The following is a 22,508-nucleotide window of genomic DNA, read 5'->3' as shown; positions in this document are numbered from 1 at the left end:
TGTTCTTAATCTTTCTCAAGAGAATTAGTGCTAGTTTTATTTTCTTAAAAAATTGTAAATTTGTTTTTATGTGTTTTATTTTTCACATAGTTCCTCTGTAGCTGCAAAATTAAGTAACTGGAAAAGAAAAAGATGAAAAATAAATTTTTTTTCTTATTGTTTAACATAATTTTGCATCCATGACTTAACAAATATATTGTCACAGTTATGAGTGTACAAAAATTACATTCTTATACTTCTCTGTGAATAATAATAAATTAAATTCTTATATTTCTCTTTGAATAATAATAAATTAAATTCTTATACTTCTCTTTCTGGAAAATAAAATGTTATTCTTGCCCCCCAAGTATTGTTAAGGAGCTTCCAAGTATTAGAAAAATGTTTAAAATAATGGTACCTTTCCGTTTTGCCAGCGCAGGCGATCAAGGTTGCCAGTAATGGTACAACTGATGCCAAACAGAATATCCTCGCTGGTAACCTTTTACGCCTCATTTTCAAAACAAGTCACAGCCATTTCTTATCAGATTGATTGTTTTTTTTTTTTTTTTTTTTTTTTTTTTCAATACTGGCATACAATTACACAGAATTTTTGCCAGATAGTTCAATTTTATACCCTAAGGCCATTTGCAGCAATTAAGTCAATTAGGATGCAATCACACCACTCACCCGAAGGCAAAAATATAGAAAAGGCAACGTCAAGGGTTAAATTCATCCATTCTAATGAGAATGCATTAACAAAGTAAATCACTGCGGGTTTACATAATTTCTGAGTAAGCTATTCATATGAATTGAAATAATTCTTGCATTTAAACTTGTATTCCAAATTAAGATTTAACTTGAAAGTAATGTAGATAATTACTGAGAGAATTAGATTTTTGTAGCGTAGGTCACGTGAGATGAGATCACTTGGGGCCACGTAATATGAACCAGCGAATCAGGATGTTGAACCATGAAAGCATAGTAAATTCTTAAATGAATGTCATTTTACAAATTTATTGTCTTTATTGGCTTTTTACACAATTTTAAACAATATTAAAATGTTTATGTCTTCAAAATAAAAAAATCTTAGAACTAACGTTTGTTAACATTTTTTATGTGTATACTGTATGTTGTAGCCAATAAAGTCTGCTTGGCGAAATGGAAAAGTAAAAAAATAACATTTTTAATTAACTGGTGTGAAGGAAATATTATGAAATTTAAATCAGCTTGCTTTTTCACGTGCTGATGTTTCTGACAGGGCTGTGGAGTCAGTAGGGAAAATGACCGACTCCGATTCCTGGGATTTTAATGACTCCGACTCCCTCTCTCTCTCTGTATATATATATATATGTAAACATATACACATGGGTTACAGCTTATTTTTTTTAATATAAAAGAAGTAATAAATGCTACAAAAAATTGATGGCATAGCAAATTATTTATATTAATTAACATTTGTTATGAAATGGAAAAACTGGCATTAGTTATTTCTAAGAAACAGTATAGCTTCGGTAAGATTTTCTTTGTTCGAGGGCCATAGATCCAAGCTGATAAACTTCAGAGCTGAGAACTTTCCACACTAACTTGAGTAGGAGGAAGAGTTTTACTATTAGGGCTACTTCTTTTAACTTTTCAGGATATATTTTTCTAAGTTCTAAAAGAGCTGTCTTGCAAGCACAATCATATTTCTCTATTTCTTCAAAGGCCATGTATAAATCTTGTTTGTATTTTTAATTTTTATATCTAAAGGCTCTTGTTTTTTATTTTCATTCGCTTTGCCTTGACCTTTTCAATATTATTCAAAAATATTTCTCAAAATCTAATTCATCGATGGAAAAGCATGATAGAGACTCATTTGCAATGTCTGCAGTTTGACTGTCCTGATTCAAATTCTCCAATTGTTCAGAGAATAATTTCATTCTTAATGAAAGTTCATAGGTGACTTTCTCTGCCTTTTTAATTTTTTCGTCATCCAAGAAAATTTGGTGTTTCGAATCTCCATATATTGAACCCAGCAAGATCTCATTGTCTAGCAAACTAGTTTCTCTTTTCTTCATTGAAGAAATGATTCCATCTGCAATAAAGCCTCCATTTCAGAAAGAAGAACATCTCATTGTCGCCTCTTGTCAATTCTTCAGATTGCAGCTTTTTTTTTTTTTTTTTTTTTTTTTTTTTTTTTTTTTTTTTTGTGGCTATATACGGTATAGAAAGAAGAGTTTCCAATTCTGCAAGATCATTCCACAGTCTTTCTGTTAGTGAAACATTAGGGTTATCTACATCTCCTAAAAAAGTTCTTAATTCTAAAAACCTCTTTATCATCAAATATTGTACTTCCTTATCGCATTGCTTGATCAATAATTGCTCCATTTCCCTGCTCGCTTCCTAAGAATGGCATCAATTTTAGGATTTCTTGCTGCTGTTGCTGCTTACCTAAATTTATTGTTGAGATTTGTAACTAAATGAATCAGTTTAATCACTAATGGCAAATATCACATCCATCTTCCTCCCTTATATTTATTTATTAATAGATAAATAAAATAGAAAATAACTATTTATTTATATATACAGTCCATAAATAAAAGCAATAACTCAACTTGTCATTAGTTTTTTTTTTCAATTCATTTTAATTTCATTTCAAATTCGAACTGTCCAATGAAAACTGGAGTCTGAGTCGACCTGTTTTTAGCGACTCCTGTTCTGACGCCTTTTACCCCAAAATCTGCCCGACTCACAGCCCTGGTTTCTAAACACCTGAATTTGCCGCTTCTTACAATCTGAAAGCATTTCTGATATTGGTTTAATACATTGATTTTACTGCCAAAATCTTAAGGGCTATACACGCTGGGATTTGTCTGAGCTCGTGCAGTCATTTCCACGTTGGCTAACTCCGCTGTACGTGAAGCTTATATTTTTCAACTCGATCTGCTGTGAAATTTGGTTTTGGAGCAGTCTTGGCTATACTTACTATGCTGCATTGTCAAGTGAAGCCGAAGTAATGGTTACCTTGCTGATATGATAGTCCACGCTGCTACAAACATCGACGCACCTTATGAGCTGTTACTGGGTGTGCTGCGAACATGCCCATTTCCTGATTAATGGTCCGTGATGTGGTTGTATGGTTTTGCAGGGCTGACCTCACAATATGTCTGTCCTCACTGGCATTAGTCATGGTAGGGTGTTGAGATCCTGTATGCCATTCAGCATTACCCTCAACAGTCCATTGATTCCATATTTGCGTGAGAGTGGGTGGATGTCGACCAGTGCGACCCGCGATATCGCAGAACAATCATTAACACTTTCCATAGGCAAAGATCCTGCCTCTATCGGATTTCGAAACTTGCTGGTAAGCATTTTCTCTTCTTATTCGAGGCATAACACAATATTATGGGCAAACACCAACCTTACAAAGCACTTTCCTAATGAGAAATCTATTATACAGTCAAAAGTCTTTAATCCAGACGTCCATAATCCAGAATGATCTATAATCGGGACCTCAAAGCTACAAACTTTCTGCGCATGCATAAATGCATTAATGCATTTATGCATGTGCGTTAAATGTATAACAGACGGTAAAAGCTAAGCTAAAATTATCTAATTATCTATTTCAGTTAACGTTGCAGATTGCATTGTTACTTAATCTTTGAATTGGATCCGACTTATTATTTTTTGCAGACTGTTAGAGCAATTTTATAAAAAGTAAGCTTGAACTTTCAATTATGTCAAAAAGAGTTTCCCATTCTGGAGCTCCCAAAGGGTCTACAAAGCGAAAGCATGTTTCGATGTCCATTTAGCAAAAAGTGGAATTGCTGCAAAAAATGGATAAAGGCATGAAGAAAGTGACAGAGAGGTGATTTGTTTCTCTAACCATTATGAAATCTGTTTATCAATTTCACGCTGCTCTGTCGGGGGGGGGGACGTTGCGGTGCGCAATGAACTGGAAGTTGATCTGTCAGCACTATCCTCATCTTCAGGGCAGATGATTTTATTTTATTCAGCTTATAATTCCTCACTGAATGTAATGTTTCATCTCGATGTACTCCATCTTTGATATGATTTAAATCAAATTCCTTGTCACTATAAATATCACGAATACACATCAAATAGTTTTGTGGTTGCAATTTTCTAATTTCGACTATGCGTAATGTGTGCTTTGTGCTTGCGTGCGTTGAAAGAAATGTTTAATAAAGTAAACAAATAAATATTAAGCTTTTTTTTAAAATTTTGATACCCTTTAGATCATAATTGCTCTTTATTTCATAAATTACGGTTTCATATTTTTAATTTTATAATTTCTGCATGACATCTTACCAGATTTAAATTGATAATCTATAATCCGGAATCGCCAAAGTCCCGACGAGTCGGGATTAAAGACTTTTGACTGTTCAACTTTTCTTTTATGTAGTGCTTCAGATGTTGTTTCTCCTCATGTGTGATCTAAATGTGTTCAATTACATATCCCAATTTCTTCCTTTCATGTGATTTTGACGTTTGTCAGATCATTCCTTCCTGGTGTTGCAATTTTAATGGCCTGCAGTGTATATTTTTAAGCAGTTTGAGCATGAGATTATATTCACTTATTTATATAATTTAAATCATTAAGTAAAAGTTGCTTATAGGAGCAAAGTAGTAAATTTTTTAAAAAAAAGATTTCCGAACTCTAGTATTTATTGTAAGTTGCTAAGCATTATCAACGTATCAAAATGAAACGGACATTAGCTGTTTAAATTACAAATTTTATTTCTTACATAAGGGTTATGTAATACATTATACATATTAAGATAAATGCATATTAAAATGCATCATTAATCAAGTAGTTAAAACATTCTCAACATACCTTAGGCACACTCTTGTTTGAGGAGATTACAAGAATTCTGTTGTCATTCCTTTCTTTCCATCAGTTAGCTATAAAATTGCACATATTTTACAGAAATTTAAATTTACACTCAAGAGCCAAAACATTATGACCACCTGTCAATAACGAGTTGGGCCATCTTTGGTGCAACACAGCTTCAACCCGCCTTGGCATAGATGCCACAAGTCCTTGATAGATGGCCAGAGACAGATTGTACCAGATGTTGTAGCAACGGTCACGCAAATCCGAGATATTGCGAATTGGTGGTCTTCGACCTCTGAGCTGCTGTCCCATAACATCCCAAATGTGTTCTATCGGATTGAGATCCAGTGAGTTAGGCGGCCAGGACATTAACTAGAAATCAGCATCTTGTCCCTGGAACCACTCCAACAAAATTGTAGCCTTGTGACATGGGGCGTTGTCCTATTGGAACATTCCATTTCCAGCTTGAAAAACAGAGGCCATGTAAGGGTGCAACTGGTCCCCAATGATGTTCAGATATCCTGTAGCATGGGCAGCCCCTTCTGGCATAGGTTTTCATAGAAAACCAGGTGGTTGGGGGCTTTGCCCAATTTGGTACCCTGTAGCATTCATGGTCTGCTCTACCACAACAACGAGTCCCAGAGACGCCCAAGAGAACGTCCCCCAGAGCATAATACCTCCACCACCGACCTGTGTATGACCTACTGTGCATTGAGGGAGCGACTGCTCGCCTGGAAGACAGCGTATCCTGACATGGCCATCAGTGTGATGAATGACAAACCGTGATTCATCTGACCAGGCAACTCTCTCCCACCGATCCATGGACCAGTCGCGATGTTCCCGGGCCCAGCGCATGCGCAGTTGCAGATGACGCTTGTTCAGCTAAGGCACACAAGTGGGACGTTTGCTGCGTAGCCCCATATCCAACAGTGTCAGCTGAACAGTGTGCTCCGATACTTTTCTACTTGGCCCTGCATTGTATTCGGTTGTCAGCTGAGCCACTGTTTGGCTCCGGTTTTGCTTCACTATGCGAGACAGTCTCCGACGACCTTTTTCTTTGATAGCGTGTGGACATCCGACACCATGTCGTCTACTGCTAGTTTTGCCGTCATTCATCCACTTTTCATACGTACTAACAAGTGGAGATCGCGAACAACCCACGAGTCGTGCAGTTTCGGATATACTTGTTCTGAGCCTTCGAGCCATTACAATCTGCCCTCTATCAAAGTCGCTTAGATCCGCAGCCTTTCCCATCACACACAGAAGTGAAAGAATGATTCTTCAGACTCTCCAGCAGCAGTTAAATACCACTTCCACCTGATCACGTGCCTTCCACATCATCCAGACACATTCATTGCAAAATGTAGGGCTGGTCATAATGTTTTGGCTCTTGAATGTAGGTTCGTTTATTCTCCTATCAACAAAATTCCGAGTTCCATACTCAAGAACCCCATTCCAGATATGAATTCCTTGGGTATTTACAGGATTCCTTGTCAGTGTGATTTAATTTACATTGGTCAAACTAAGAGAGCCTTAAAATTTTGTGTTAAGGAACATAAGGCATATGTTAGAAAAAAGGAAATGCAGAAGTCTTCTATTGCCCAGCATTGTTAGTCCAAGAATCACACTTAGAATTTTTCTGCAGCAGAAATTATTCAAAAAAGGTCTTCCATTAGTGAATTAGATTTTCTAGAGGCATTTCACATTCAAAAAATCTTTCTGTTATAATTAATGACCCTAATTCCAATCTACCTTTGTCTTCAGCCCTTTAAGGAAATTAAGGTTTAGTTCTCGTTTCATCTCATTTCATCAATAGATGACACCAGTAGCTTAACTCCTGCTCAGCCATTCTTATCTTATCTAATCACTGTATCTCGCTCATTTGCGCTTTGGCAGCTGAGGATGATGGTTTGGTAAAATCATTGAAACTAGTAATGTGAAAATTTTCAAATATAATGCTGATTTTTGTTGTTTGACTTCTAAATTAATACATTATACATATACAGTCAAAAGTCTTTAATCCGGACTCGTCGGGACTTCAGCGATTCCGGATTATCGGTTTAGAGATCCGGATTATAGATCATCAATTTAAATCTGGTAAGATGGCATGCAGAAATTATAAAATTAAAAATATGAAATCGTAATTTATGAAATAAAGAGCAATTATGATCTAAAGGGTATCAAAATTTACAAAAAAAAAGAGCTTAATATTTATTTGTTTACTTTATTAAACATTTCTTTCAACGCATGCATGCGTAAAGCATACATTACACATAGTCGAAATTAGAAAATTGCAAACAGAAAACTATTTGATATGTATCTGTGATATTTATAATGGCAAAGAATTTGATTTAAATCATATCAAAGATGGAGTACATTGAGATGAAATACTACATTTAGTAAGGAATTATAAGCCAAATAAAATAAAAACATCTACCCTGAAAATAAGGATAGTGCTGACAGATCAACTTCCAGTTCATTGCTCGCCGCGACGTTCCCCCTCCCCCCAGAGCAGCGTGAAATTGATAAACAGATTTCAGAATGGTTAGAGAAACAAAGGATATGCCTTTATCCATTTTTTGCAGCAATTCCACTTTTTGTTTGATGGACATAGAAACATGCTTTCGCTTTGTAGATCCTTTGGCAGCTCGAGAATTGGAAATTCTTTTTGACATAATCGAAAGTTCAAGCTTACTTTTATAAAATTGCTCTAACAGTCTGCAAAAAATAATTCGAAGGATCCAATGCAAAGATTAAGGAACAACGCAATCTGCAACATTAACTGAAATAGATAATTAGATAATTTTAGCTTAGCTTATACTGTCTGTTATACATTAAACGCGCATGTGTAAACGTAACGCGTTTACGCATGCGCATAATGTTTGTAGCTTTGAGGTCCGGATTAAAGACTTTTGACTGTATTTTTTCTTTTACACACTTTTTTTCCTTTGAAAATAGGTCTCAAAAACGGGGTGCATCTTATACACTGATACTGATTTTTTTATGTTGAAACTCAGTTTTTGATTACATTCATTTCTGGAAATTTCTGTTCGGAGTTATGCGATTTTTTTCTTTTCTTGTTTCTTTGCGAATTGTGGGAATATTACAGTTACGTAGAATTCAGTGAATGTGCATGCGCTCTCATCGACGATCACAGCTGACTTCGTTTATGCTTTACAATTCTTGTGAACAACTTTTAGGTGCGTGAAATTTCAAGGGACTCTTCATTTAGCTCTGGAGATGAATTATGATGAAGATGAGTAAAAGGTATTCTTTCCCAAATAGATTGGGTATTTACAGAAGGTATTACTTTGTATTTGTACTACTTTATATTTAAAATACTGAAAATTCATTATAATGATCAGTAATAAAGTTTTATAGTTCAAAAATGTGTATGGAAAAGTGGGTGCATCTTATATGCTGGCAAATACAGTATGTACATTTTTGCTGCACTTCAATTCCAAATATTTCCTTCAGTTTTTCTAATTTAATTAATTGATCCCACTAGGCAATTTAATTAATTGATCCCACTAGGCAATTTAATTAATTGATCCACATCAAAAACTGCTAATTTTGAAATAATTAAATATCTGATCAATTTTTGTTGCACAGGAGTCAAACTTCTTGTATTTTTACTGCCTTGGTGTTTTTTCATAACTTAATTGACCCCACAAAGCAAGTTGACATCAAAAACTGCAAATTTTGAAATTAAATATTTGGCTTAGTTTTGTTGCCCAGGAGTAAAACTTCTTGTTATTTTTTCATAGCAAGTATAAAACTTTTCGAAACGTGAGTATAGGAACTAGTAGACTGCATTGAGAGTTATATTACATTATTCGTTCATTTTTTTAATTTGATATTGCCAAAACATAAATATTTTCATCATTTAAAACACTTCTTTATTTGAAAGTTTATGTCTACGGCCAATGATTGCGAAAATTAAAGACCTGGTAAGGGGAGTGGGTGTATACACACACACATATATAGATATATATGCAAGATAAAAAGTATAAAAACAAACTTCTAAATTTTTATTGGCTATTTTTCACTTAATTTGGGAACTTCATCTCTCGGTCCTAAAAATAGCACAGTTGTTCAAATTAATCATGTGATCTTACTTAACCCCTAATGCAGATATCTTTTGCCCAATCAAAGTAATTTGTAAACCAAAACCTTGCTGTTCAGACGCTGCTGCAATCACATTTTTATCGCCCTAGTATCAAAATTGTAAATGTTCTTTAATAGGCACGAGTAGAGTGCCAAGTGAATTTTGGCCACCAAAATGTGAATTTAAATAAAAAAGGAATTTAATCTGGCTCGACTGCTTCTTCTTCAAAATGGATGGATGCTCTAAGCATCAAGTATCTTAGCAATCAGCATTTCTATGCATCTACATTTCAGTTTTCTTACCTCAGTGCTTCCAAATTTGTGCTTTTCAGTGGAACATTTATTCCTCAGATGGGTTTCTGTAAAATAGTACAGTCAAAAGTCGTTAATCCGGACTCGTCGGGACTTCAGCGATTCCAGATTATCGATTTTTCCGGATTATAGATCATCAGTTTAAATCTCGTAAGATGGCATGCAGAAATTCTAAAATTAAAAATATGAAACCATAATTTATGAAATAAAGAACAATTATGATCTAAAGGGTATCAAAATTTACAAGAAAAAAGCTTAGTATTTATTTATTTACTTTATTAAACATTTCTTTCAATGTAAGTTGTTTAAGTTGCTTCGTTTTATGTGATAATACTTTCTCTTTAATTCTATAAACAGACATAATTTCTTGTTCAGTTACAAAGTTCCGCTGTTTACGTCCCATAATTGCTGTGCCGAGAATACCGAATAACTTGTCAATTGAAATATTTTCGTATTCACTAACCTCTCTGTCACCTTTTTCACGTCTTTATCCATTTTTTGCAGCAATTCCACTTTTTGTTTGATGAACATCGAAACATACTTTTGTTTTGTAGATCCTTCGGGAGCTCCAGCATCGGAAATTCTCTTTGACATAATCGAAAGTTCAAGTTTACTTTTATAAAATTGCTCTTACAGTCTGCAAAAAATAATAATCCGGATCCAATTCGAAGATTAAGGAAGAACGCAATCATCAACATTAACTGAAATAGATAATTAGATAATTTTACCTTATACCGTCCGTTATACATTAAACGCGCACGCGAAAACGTATTCTGCGCTTGCGCACATGCATTTGCGCAGTAGTAAAGGTCTTACGCGCATGCTTAAACGCCTATGCGCATGTGTCAACGCGGCGCATGCGCAGAAAGTTTTTATCTTTGAGGTCCGGATTATAGATCATTCCGGATTATGGGTGTCCGAATTAACGACTTTTGACTGTATCTGCAAATTCATCATTCTAAAAGATATTGGCTATTCAAATACTGGTGTGCTATCATTACATATATATATTGGTATTGCTGATTACAATAAAAAAGAGAAATGCACAACTAGATGTTATAGCAATCCCATATACAGAATTTCAGTATTCTATCACTAATTGTTTTTAAATTAGCGTGAGGTACATATATATGTGCAGACATCTTGGAAAACTTCATCTTGAATCCATTTTGGAATAAAGAATCCTTAATTCTGCTTGTGTTTACAGACATAATGCAAAAAATTAGTCAAATTACCAGTTACATACCATTGTGAATAAAATAAATCACAAATCCTATTATGACATCTATCAGGATTGTTGCAGAGTTGCCAACTCTCCAGATTTAGGCGGTAAGCGTCTGATTTCTGACCATTCTTCTGCCAAATTGAGTTACAACATCTTTCTCTTGTTCTTAAAATTTCTCAAAATTTTTATGTAGCTTGGCTTAATATTTCGTTATTTACACCCTCCTGCCAAAAAAAAAAAAAAAAAAAAAAAGTTGTCTGAAAGCACTTGTTTTTCCTCTAGATTACATAAAGAAAACCAAAATCATTTCATCAATGGGAAATTATAGTGTGCTTCTGCTTTGTGAGTGAGAGCATGTGTTTTGAAAACATTGTGTTCCAGTTCTCCAACAAACGTCGAGCGTAGCTGGATCTGGCAGATATTAACCAATGAGCGCAAAGCAAGATCGAGGTTGTTATTTTATTCATCTTGTTGCTGAGCGTTGTGATTGCACTTGCTTTCGAGAAATAGTTTAAGAAATTGCAATATTTTATTTATATCTGTGAAAACGTAATATATTCATTTTTTTTTTTTTTTTTTTTTTTCAAAATTCATACTCAGATGATTTTCTTTCTGTTTCCTGAAGGAAATGTAATACATTTGCAATGTGTACTGTTTGTCATTGCAATTTTGATTTTGCATGGTGAAAAGGCCAGTTTCTGAAACATGTGCGTACATAAAAGCATGAGGAAAAAATTAGTTATAAAAACGAAAAATTAAATTTTTTTTGTGGAAACAAAGGACCAAAAAGTTTTGAATGCAGAATGCCTGTTTTCTGTTTTTTACTGGAGCACAACCTGCCGTCGAATGCATCAGATCATGCTGCAGCTTTATTAAAAATGGTTTCCCGATAGCAAAATCGTTAAGAAGTACACAAATGCAACGACCAAGTTGAAGAAATCTGTATGAAAAATAGATCTTTGTTATTGATCACATTAAAACAATTGCATTCTGTCTCTCTATGGATGGAAGCAATAATACTGGTTCAAAACTGCATCCAATTATTGTTTCTTTTTTTTTAATCCAATGTCTTCAGAAATGGAGTGTAATTTACTTTCTCTTCCCACTTTAGGACATTCGACAGGCTTTAATATAACAAAGCTAATTATTAAAGCTTTAAAAGAAAATGCAGTTGCTGTGAATAATTACTTAGCTCTTGGCGTAGATAATGTACCTGTAATGGTAGGTTTGAAAACTGGTTGTTACAGGCATCTTGGAAACAGAAATTTCAGATTTGCAAATTATGAGGTGCACCTTTAACCTCCTTAAATTTAGCAACTGTAAAAGGGTCAGCTTCTTTACAGATACATGTGGATGAACACATTATTGATATTTATTATTATCTTGAAAGGAGTTCTAAAAGGAAGAAAAAATTGAAATAATCCTAACAGCTGTGTAGTACTGAAATAATAAAAGTTTCGAAATATGTACGTACACACTGGTTATCTTTAGAGAAATGTTTATCTAGAATCCTCGACCAATGGAACCCACTTCCATTTTTTAAAGGAGAAGTAAATGCTTCTAGAGTTAAGATAAAAGGCCCTGTTGAAAGTTATAAAATACTGAAAGTAAATGGATATATAGTGACTACTTCCACTATTGCAAATTGGAAAATTCAGTCATTCTCACTGATTGATTCAGTCAGTCTGAGAAAAATTAAGTAACTTCTGCACCAATGAGAAATTTAATTGTCAGTTCTCAAAATAATACTACAAAATATAAGTGTAAGGCTGATACAAATTTCTCTCAAAATAAGAGAAATATCTCAGCAAAGGAAACATTTTTCAATTGCTGTGTAAGTTTATCTTATGAAGAACGATTATTTATGTTTTTGTCGTCGGACCTTAACAAAGATTTTTGCTTTTTTGTACAATTCATTCGGTGTTCTGAACACAGTTCTACAAAGCAGAATTCCATTAATTGTGTAATGATCTGTTTAAAGACATTTATTGAAGTTTGTAAAACCAATCTTTGTTTTTTCTTCGTCTATATATATGATTTATGGTGAAATAGAAAATCAGAAAAAATATGAAGATTTGGTAATAGGGGCTGCAACTAATAAAGTAGTGGAATAACTTTCAGAGGAAGAAAAAAATAAGTTTTCTCTCCATGTTAGAAGCTACTTCTGCTGAGTATGTGATTGCATACTACATAAATTCCCATTCAATGATGAAGTGATTTTACATGCTAAATTTGCAGATGTTTCTATTCTAGAAAATGTATCTTTTTCTGATATGAGATATTTTTTGAATAGATTTCTAATTTTACTTCATTTAATCATGAAAGACGATAATATTGATGTTGAACAGATAAATTTCATTTGCAGTTTCCAATTAAAAAAACTTGGATAAAGTTATAAAACCAGCTAGGATTGACACTCAGTTGAGTTTAATTGGAAAACTGAAAGGTGCTAATGGAACTTTAAAGTATAGAATAACGCTGGCCGTCCTGACATTCCTCATAGTAATGCGGAGTGTGAGAGGATTTTTCAGTGTTGTTGTGAAAACAAGGACTAAATTTAGATCAAATATTATTAGTAATGACATATTAGAAAAACTTTTATTAGCAAAGTTTCTTTTTTAATGAAAACTAAATCTGCCACTGTTACATAGCATTTGTACAAAAACTAATTAAAGTATTTCTTTTGTTTTTGTTAAAAGATGCAACTAATAATTTTTTTTTTTACATGTAAATATTTTTTTATATTGTTTGCATTTAAGAATTAGTAAGTGGACTTTAAGATATTAATCAGTAACTATTTAAAGTAAATTCATTATTAAAAATATGTATTTTTATCATTCAAAAATATATATTTTTATCATTCAAAAAATCTTTTTGTTGTAGAGAAAAATCCTCTGATTTCTTTTAAAAAAATCTGATTTTTGAGTGTAGTAGTTTTGCAAGTATGTTGTTCATATCCAACTCATTTTCTTTTCATTTTTGTATTTTTCATAGACAGTTTTGTTTTATACTAATGGCTTTTCCATCATTCAGCCAACAAGCAAACATAACTTTTATGTTTAAAAACAAGGCTTTTATCTTTACAACTTAGTTGTTCGAATATTGAATATAATTTTTTTAAATATATTCTTTTTTTTTTTTATTTTATTAACATTTTGGGTACTATTCTGTTATTGGAACCAAATTCAGAAATGCATGTACGTACATGTGTATGTATGAAGTATATGCATATATGCATACAAGAACACGCTTTCATACCTTTCTGAATCCGGTCCTGATAACAGAACAGTACCACATTTTGCATTGCTTTTCACTATCTTTTCATGAACATGTGACAATACACTTCATTTTAAACTTTTTATCTTTCTTACTAGGGTATGGAATGGCAGGTGCAAAGTACTGGTTGGTTAGGGAAGGGAGTAAAGGTGTAGCAAAATACCAGAATGGGTGTTTAAAGAGTATAGTTTTATTGGCAGTTAAAAATTTTAACTATAAAAACAATTTGTCAGATCTGTAGATATACAGTGGTTCCCAAAAGTGTTCGTACACTTATGATTTTCATTGAAATAGGGCTCTATCCATTAATTAAAAGTAAACTTTCTGAATGAGATTTTAATAATAAGATCTATAATCTGTAATCTATTCGTAACAAAATTACATGAAATATTTTTAAAATATAGTGAAACTTTATTTTTAAGATATTAATAATCAAAAAATGATAAACATTTTATCTCACAAAAGTCTTCGTACACTGAAATATTTTTAGATAAAATCAAAATTAGAATTACTGTTTGCTGCTTTTTTTTTAATTTTTGCATTGTGGTGGCATTTAAAAAAACGTTTACTTTAATTTTTTATTGTTTACTTCATATTCTATTTATTATTGAAAAATGGGTCGCAGTCATAAAGAAATCGCAAACAGCGTTTGAAAATTGATAATTTTTCACCATAGTAGTGGTAAATCAATTCGAAATATCGCTCAATCAGTTAATTTATCCCATTCTACAGTGCAGTATGTGATAAAACGCTTTAAAGAAGAAAATTAGATTGAAAACAAGGTAAGAAAAGGTCGACCGAGAAAGTTAACTAAATGTGATGAAAGATTTATTATTAGAAAATTTGTGAAAAACCCACGTTTGAGTGCTGTAAAAGTTTCTGCAGAATTTAATACAAAGTTTTCTATTTCAATTTCAGCTTAAACTGTTCGACGAGTTCTCAGAGAAGCTGGATTATATGGGCGTTCTGCCCGTAAAAAAAATTTTGTTAGTGAGAAAAACAGAAAGCTTAGGCTTTCATTCGCAAAATCAATGATAAATACACCTGAAACATACTGGAATAATGTTCTATTTGCTGACAAAAGCAAATTTAACGTTTTTGGTTCCGATGGTCGAATAACTGTATGGAGAAGAAAAAATGAGCAACTTCATTCTAAGAACTTAGTTTGAACAGTTAAGCATGGCGGTGGAGGTGTTATTGTGTGTGTGGGGGGGGACATAACAGCATCAGGACTAGGTAATTTGGTATTTATTGATGGCATAATGAATTATTCTCTTTATTTAAATATTTTAAGAGACAATTTAAAATTATCAGCCCAAAATTTGGGTATTGGAAACAACTTAATTTTTAATCATGATAACGATCCTAAGTATACATCTCTCAACATTCGCCTGTAGTGTCTCTATAATTGTCCACAGATTTTGAAAATACCACCTTAGTCGCCAGATTTAAACCCCATAGAACAGATTTGGAAAGAGCTGGAGGTTAAAGTACGAAAACACGACATCAAAACAAAAAGTGAACTCAAAACAGCCATGATGGAAGAATGGATGAACATTAATACAGAAATTACAAAAAAAAAAAAAAAAAAAAAAAAAAAAAATAAATAAAAAAAAAAAAAAAAAAAAAAACTAGTAAAATCTATTCCCAGACATTTAAAAGCTGTTGTGGATGCTAAAGGATATCCTACTAATATTAATTTAACGAAAAAGGAAAATATTTACTAATATGTCGAGATTTTTTTGAAGTGTACAAAGACATTTGTGAGATAAACTGCTTGTCATTTTTTTATTATTAATTTCTTAAAAATAAAGTTTCACTATATTTAAAAAATATTTCATCTAATTTTGTTACGAATAGAATATTCGTAAAATCTCATTCAGAAAGTTTACTTTTAATTAATGGATAGAGCCCTATTTCAATGAAAATCATAAGTGTACGAACACTTTTGGGAGCCACTGTATATTATGAAGGGTTTAGTTATAGAGTCCTTCTCTACCCTTATCTCTTGCATTGGTTTTTCATAGGAACCAGTGCCGTTTTTATGTTGATAAACTCAAAAATTAATCAAAAAATTGTTATATATTGTTATTTTTCTTATTTGAACTATTCCATCACCTCTATATTTCTGATTTAATTGTGGTTTCCACCTCCACCCAAATTTCTTTGCATAAAGAACACATCATTATTTTTGGGTTCTCGAACGGGTAATAATAGTGATTGTGGAGAAAAATCTTTATGAGCAAGTATCAGTTGCCCAGGTTAAGAGCATGTAGAGCAAGACAATAAATCATTTTCAGCGTAGTATTCTTCGGATGCTGCTTATTAATATTCTGTGCGAGGCATAAGCAGTATGCATAACATGATTTAATTTAATGTACATCATATTTAAGTTCTTGCAGATCATTATTATAAGTGTATCTGGTTTGTTAAAATGTATTGGTAACAATTATAAGCAGTACTAATTTGTAAATGTATGCACCAGTGAAACATTGATTTATAGTTAATATATATATATATGCAAAAGTAGATGTATATAGATTGATTTACTCATTTTCAGCAACGTAAGTTCGATGTAAATGTCATAAAGATAAGCAGTTTTAAAAATAATGCATGCTTTCATTAAGAACTGAGAAATTTTCTACAGAGAATGTTTAGAACTAGGCTTTTCTAAGTTGTTGTTGAAGGGATGTTAGTGAATATTGTTTAGTATACCATAAAATATAAATATATGTGCGCTTTATAAATATGGAGGTAAAATCAGCAGAAAATTCAGTAATCTGAGACAGCATACCTTCTGCATTTTTCGAACAACTAGTTCTGAAGGATAAATTCCACTAGAATTTGTGTAATATTTTGTTCTTGTATTTAAATAAAATTAAACAGGTAGGAGTTGCAGTTATTGCATGATACTGCAGCACTCGTAGTTCATGCTAAAAACTGGTAATTTTAATATAGGGGAAGTGGTCATCAAGTCAATGCAATTATCACTGGCCTGAATATATCAAAATTCTTGAGATGAACCTCTCTGAAATTAACCATTTTTTTCTTTGAAGGTAAATAAACATTGATGTTGAACACTGCCTCTTGAATTTCTACTCATATTTTATATTCCTTCTTCATCATCGATTTTAAGAGTTGTTAAATATTCAAAGTAGTTGTCGCCCGAGTGAATAAACAATAAAAATTAATTAAACTTAAGACAAATGAGAATTTGTCTATTTGATAGGATATACCAAAGTTTAATATTCTGTGCAAGTAGATGGATAAAATTTGAATGTACTTAATGTATGCTTGAGAATTATTTATAACTTTTTTCAGTATATGAGTGAGAAGATTGGTGGAGCAGAAGGTACAAAATTTACTGAAGAATATACAGAAATGGAAAGGGTAAGTGGTCTCTTTTATAACACATTTTAAGAATTCAGCATCTTTTTATAATAGTTTTGCATAAAATATGTGATTTAACATATTGCATGTATAAACATGACTCCTTCCTTTTTCAAAGACATCTCTTTATTTTCAAAATTAAAGAAAGATTTTCAAGTGTTTTCCATCAGATGCAACAACATTTGCCTATCTTCTAGGCAACTAATGGATTTTGTAAAAAAAGAAGGCTGGTTATTTTGAAACAATGAAGTCATGAGGCTAATTTCTGATAAACTAAGCCTGGTAAAAATATATTAAAGGGTGCCCCTAGACAAAAATTGACGATTTTTGGTGATTGGCCAGCAAGGCACAGTTTCAAGATGGCCACTACACAAAACCAAAATAACAAAGAATTGGACAAAATTGGTGTCCATATACACATCGATCTATTTTCACTTAAAAAAACACCGGAGAATTGCGCACATCTGGCATTGCACACTCCCTTGACTTTGTCCATGTACACATCAATCTATTTTCATTAAAAAAAAAATCAAGAGAATGATGACGTCATATAATGCTAAAACAAAGTTACTCATCACCAAAATTGAGCAAAATTTGTAGCTAATAGAAGCTTAATAAACTGCATTTTAAATCATAAAATAAGATAACATAAAAAAGGAAATGCACGTTATTGCATATATGCACTACAAAAAGAAAATATCGACTTGCCATATATTTTCATGTCTTCAGTCTGTGGCACACAAAATTCCTTAACAGCATCCAAAAATTTTCTAAAATTATTTCAACTAGAATATGCATACTGCTATCACCACATAAATTCACAAAAATAAGAGTAAAAAAAAAAAAAAAATCATCTGTAGTGCCGGACTGTCGGTGGCATTTCTTGCATAAACCTTTCTTGCAACAAACCCATTCAAAGTCATCTGAATGATCTTTACATTTGACTATAAGTATTTCCTTCATACAAACAGGAACCTTCATTTGCACACCAGTCAATTAATGTCTTTTCCCCCTTCGTTCCAATTCATACAAGAACTTCACATTCATCTTAAAATGTACATCCATTTTATAGTGTACAACACAAAATAAGTAACGTTCTTCCTAACAGTGACATCCAGCGCAGAAATAAGCTCTTACAAATATTTTTCCATCTGTCAAATTCACCGCAATCATGCCACCAATCTCATCATAATAGGGTTTCTGTAACATTCAACTGCTCAGGTTGCCATAAGTGAAACAACAATTTGGTGATAAATAAAACAGCAACTTGGCGATAATCTAAGGGGCACCTTAAAATATAGAATAACCCTAAACTGTTATCTGGAAATGCTGCTCCATATAGATCAAACTGAATAGAATGTGAACGAGTGATATGTAGGGAATATGATGAGTGGGGCATTATATCTCAGCATAGTACAAATGGAGTTTTCTTGCCCTCTGTCTTTTGACATAATCTGGCTGGTTTTGCTTTAGTGCTTCGTTCAAATTCATTAACTGTTTGCAACTTTCAGAATTGATTGTCTGACTCAACTGCAACAGCTTATAGCAAATTATGGCATTTTGATCCTACCAAATGGACTTCTAGCTGAGTACCCTGCCCCTGGGGATTATATCAGGGAACTGGTCCTCCAACTTGGAGATTGGTTGTAGTGCTAACAATTCTACATTGTAAAAAAATCCTCTTTTGAAGTCGGAAGAAGCAAATACCGGAACGTCTAAAACGATCTGGAATGTACGTACTCTTTATCTCTATTTTGAATAAAACTCAAAAAATGTTGATTGAACAGATGGATTCTTATGAATTAGACTCATAGGCAATCCAGGAAATACATTGGACCGGCTGGTGGGGTATTGGAGAATAAAAAAATGCCTTTTTTTAATAGCTGTCATAAAACAGAGCATTTATGTGGGACTGTTTTCATCCTGAGCAAATCATTTATTCACGGAGTTTTGAGCCATTTAATCAATTTAAGAGGCAATTTTATGAATATGCTTTTATTAATGTGTATGCACCAGCTGAGGAAAAGGATGTTATGATGAGCTTGACTGTTTTTGGCGCTCTGCCTCTAAACATGATATAAAAATTATTATGGCCGATTTTAATGCCAAAGTTGGTCGTAAAGAAGGATTTAGATCAGTTATAGGAAAACACAGCTTACATACTAACTCTAATGATAATGGTAGCAAGCTTATAAGTTTTGCCACTTTTCACAATATGATGGTTGGCAGCACAATGTTTCAACATCGAGATATTCATAAGATAACATGGAAATCTCCTAATGGTAGAGTCCATCAGGATACCTCCATGTTATTTTTAACAACAATGTGATGATTGTCTGCAGACATTTTTCGAACTTCCTGGGTGTGAGAACTTGCAGAGGAGCTAATGATTGAGATTTTATTTGAAAATATTGAAAATGTATTTAAAAAATTATAAAAAAATTCCAGTTGCATTTCAGTATGTTTTCTAAATATTCTCAGCTAATATCAAAATTAGCAGCAAACTTGCAAATGGAATATGTGGAAATTTGACATGCTGTATAAAGAAAATTTATTTAAGGGGACAGCAATTCATTTTAGGAAACCTGAAAAAAAAAAAAAAATATCTGATAGTTCATATCTCTTTTTGGAAGTGCATGTATTTGCTAGCAATTTTTTTTTTTTTAACACATGTGAAACATATGAAAGTTTCAGACAGACATCTGCAAAAAAAAGCTCATTATCATTACATTATGTACCAATGCAAGATAACGCAGGATGTTAATAATAACTGGGCTCAGTGTGATATTAAAAATTTTATATTCAAATTTTTTTCACAATAAGTATCGTTTTATATTCAAGTAAATGCATAGTTTTCCAATGGTGTTAGCAATTTAGGTTCTATTTCGATTGTTAATAAACATTTAGTTCTGTGTGCAGCCCTTGACATATTTTTGCCAGGCTGTCTGTCCCCAATCACTTTCCTTATTAGGCTGCGTGACCCAGATGGTCGGACATCCCTATTTTAGTACTCATCTAAAATATTTGATTACTTTATTGCTATAGTCATAGTGTAACATTTCATAAAATTAGTTTATGTAATTTTTTTTGTCTAACTTTCTATTGTAAGTTATGTTTTGTGTGTTATTTGCAATTTTTAGAAAACAGACCTGACAAATGAGCTTGTTGAAGATTTGCTAGTGAAAACAAAAGAATATTTACAACCCAATCCAGGTATTGCATTTTATTTATTTATTTACTTATTTTAATTCTAAAGGGACTAATATTCACTATTAATATATAAGGATATTATAACTTAGTTTTCAGATCGTTATCGGCAACTATATACTAATTATTTCTAAAATAATGTTTTAAAGTATTTTGAATGATAACACATATTTGTAGCTGTGTATATTTGTTGCACATTACTAAAAAAACTGAGTAAACAATTTGAGGAAATAAAATTGGATTTGTAATGCATAAATAAATATTTTAAAAATATTCTATATTAATATTGCCTTAATAATAGTTAAAATCAATTTTTTGTTATATTAAGCTAAAAATTAAAGATTATTTCTAATAAAAACAAACCTAATGAAACAAAATTAATTGATTTTTATTTGACTTATGACTTACTTTTTTCTGGTCATTAACTACTGAAGAGTTTTCGCCAGTAGATCACATTAAAGTGCACTAGGCAAAGATATTTCCAAATAAATGGTACTAGGGAAGTACCAACACCCGTGGGCGAAAAAAATTCAGCTGCTTGAGCAGGCATATCTTAATACTTACGAAAGTAAGCGTTCATCGTAAAAATTGTGCAGTGAAGAGCAATGGCATTAAATTGAAGCATGCAGGCAGGTGCTGTGAGTTATATGGCAAATGCAGATGGTGAGTGCAATACAGTCAAAAGTCGTTAATCCGGACTCGTCGGGACTTCGGCGATTCCGGATTATAGATCATCAGTTTAAATCTGGTAAAATGGCATGCAGAAATTATAATTTCTTGTTCAGTTACAAAGTTCCGCTGTTCAAGTCCTATAATTGCTGTGTCGAGAATACCGACTAATTTGTTAATCGAAATTTTTTTGTTTTCAATAACCTCTGTCACTTTCTTCACTATCGGAAGCGAATTATAATGACGAGGAATTTGATTTAAATCATATCAAAGATGGAGTACATCGAGATGAAATACTACATTTAATAAGGAATTATAAGCCAAATAAAATAAAAACATCTACCCTGAAGATAAGGATAGTGCTGACAGTTCAACTTCCAATTCATTGCACGCCGCCACGGCATTAAAGATAAACAAACGTTAAAATTTAGATAAACAAACGTTAAAGTTTAGATAAACAAAGGATATGCCTTTATCCATTTTTTGCAGCAATTCCACTTTTTGTTTAATGGACTCCGAAAGATACTTTCGCTTTGTATATCCCTTTACATATTAGTAAATATACATCGGAAATTCTATTTGACATAATCGAAAGTTCAAGCTTACTTTTATAAAATTGCTCTAACAGTCTGCAAAAAATAATAATCCGGATCCAATTCGAAGATTAAGGAACAACGCAATCTGCAACATTAACTGAAATAGATAATTAGATAATTTTAGCTTAGCTTATCCTGTCCATTATACATTAAACGCGCTTTCGTAAACATATTTTGCGCACGCGCACACGCAAATTCGCAGCGGTAAAGGTCTTACGCGCATGCGTCAACGCGACACATGCGCAGAAAGTTTGTAGCTTTGAGGTCCGGATTATAGATCATTCCGGATTATGGGTGTCCGAATTAACGACTTTTGACTGTATAGCTAATAAGAGTGCAGGATAAGCAATAGTGAGAAATTGTGAAAATGGCACGAAGACAGATTGAAGCTGTGAATGGCATAAGAGTTAGTTCAAAGTCCTTCAGAAGTATGCAGTAGGCCGTAAAAGTTTAAAAGTTCATAGAATCATACGATAAAGTAAAAATTCATACAAAATTATTAAAAAATGAAATAGTAACATAAAAATCTTGAATAAAAAAAAGTTTCTTGATTAACATAAGTATAAAATGCAACGCAGATAATGGGATAGAGTCCAATTTCTGTGGTCGGTGCGAAAAACATTCAGAGTTGAAGTAAATTTTAAAATTAAAATTTATGAGTTACCACCATGACGAATTGTTATGAATTGTCCTTGGGTGTTTGACAGTGTATTCAATAATTGGAGCATAATCCAACATTTGTTTAATTGCGTTATACTGACTATGCTTCATCTTCTCGAAGAAGTTGTGAGCTGTCATGAGTATAAAGTTATACACAGATGGAATATCCAGGTCGTTATGAATTGTAGAGTTTCTCACCTAGCAAGGTGCATTCACAATGCTACGTAGAATTTTATTTTGAAGTATATCCAGT

General features: G+C 32.6%; 1 protein-coding gene across 11 annotated transcripts in view; it reads left to right on the top strand.

Annotated features, from left to right (window-relative positions):
• Window positions 1-22,508, top strand: part of EndoA (SH3 domain containing GRB2 like, endophilin-A) — a 316,532-nt gene that overhangs the window by 214,052 nt on the left and 79,972 nt on the right. For all 11 annotated transcript variants that reach the window (XM_085815416.1, XM_085815417.1, XM_085815419.1 and 8 more), the window contains 2 exons: window positions 17,055-17,123; window positions 20,264-20,336. In XM_085815416.1, the coding sequence (XP_085671542.1) occupies window positions 17,055-17,123; window positions 20,264-20,336 (142 nt within the window). The remainder of the gene's footprint in view (window positions 1-17,054; window positions 17,124-20,263; window positions 20,337-22,508) is intronic.

This window comes from Stegodyphus dumicola, chromosome 4, assembly GCF_044657685.1.
Source record: "Stegodyphus dumicola isolate Sdum_Otavi_A_Nest chromosome 4, ASM4465768v1".
Taxonomy (NCBI): Eukaryota; Metazoa; Arthropoda; class Arachnida; order Araneae; family Eresidae; genus Stegodyphus; species Stegodyphus dumicola.
This window is presented reverse-complemented; position numbering and strand designations above follow the sequence as displayed.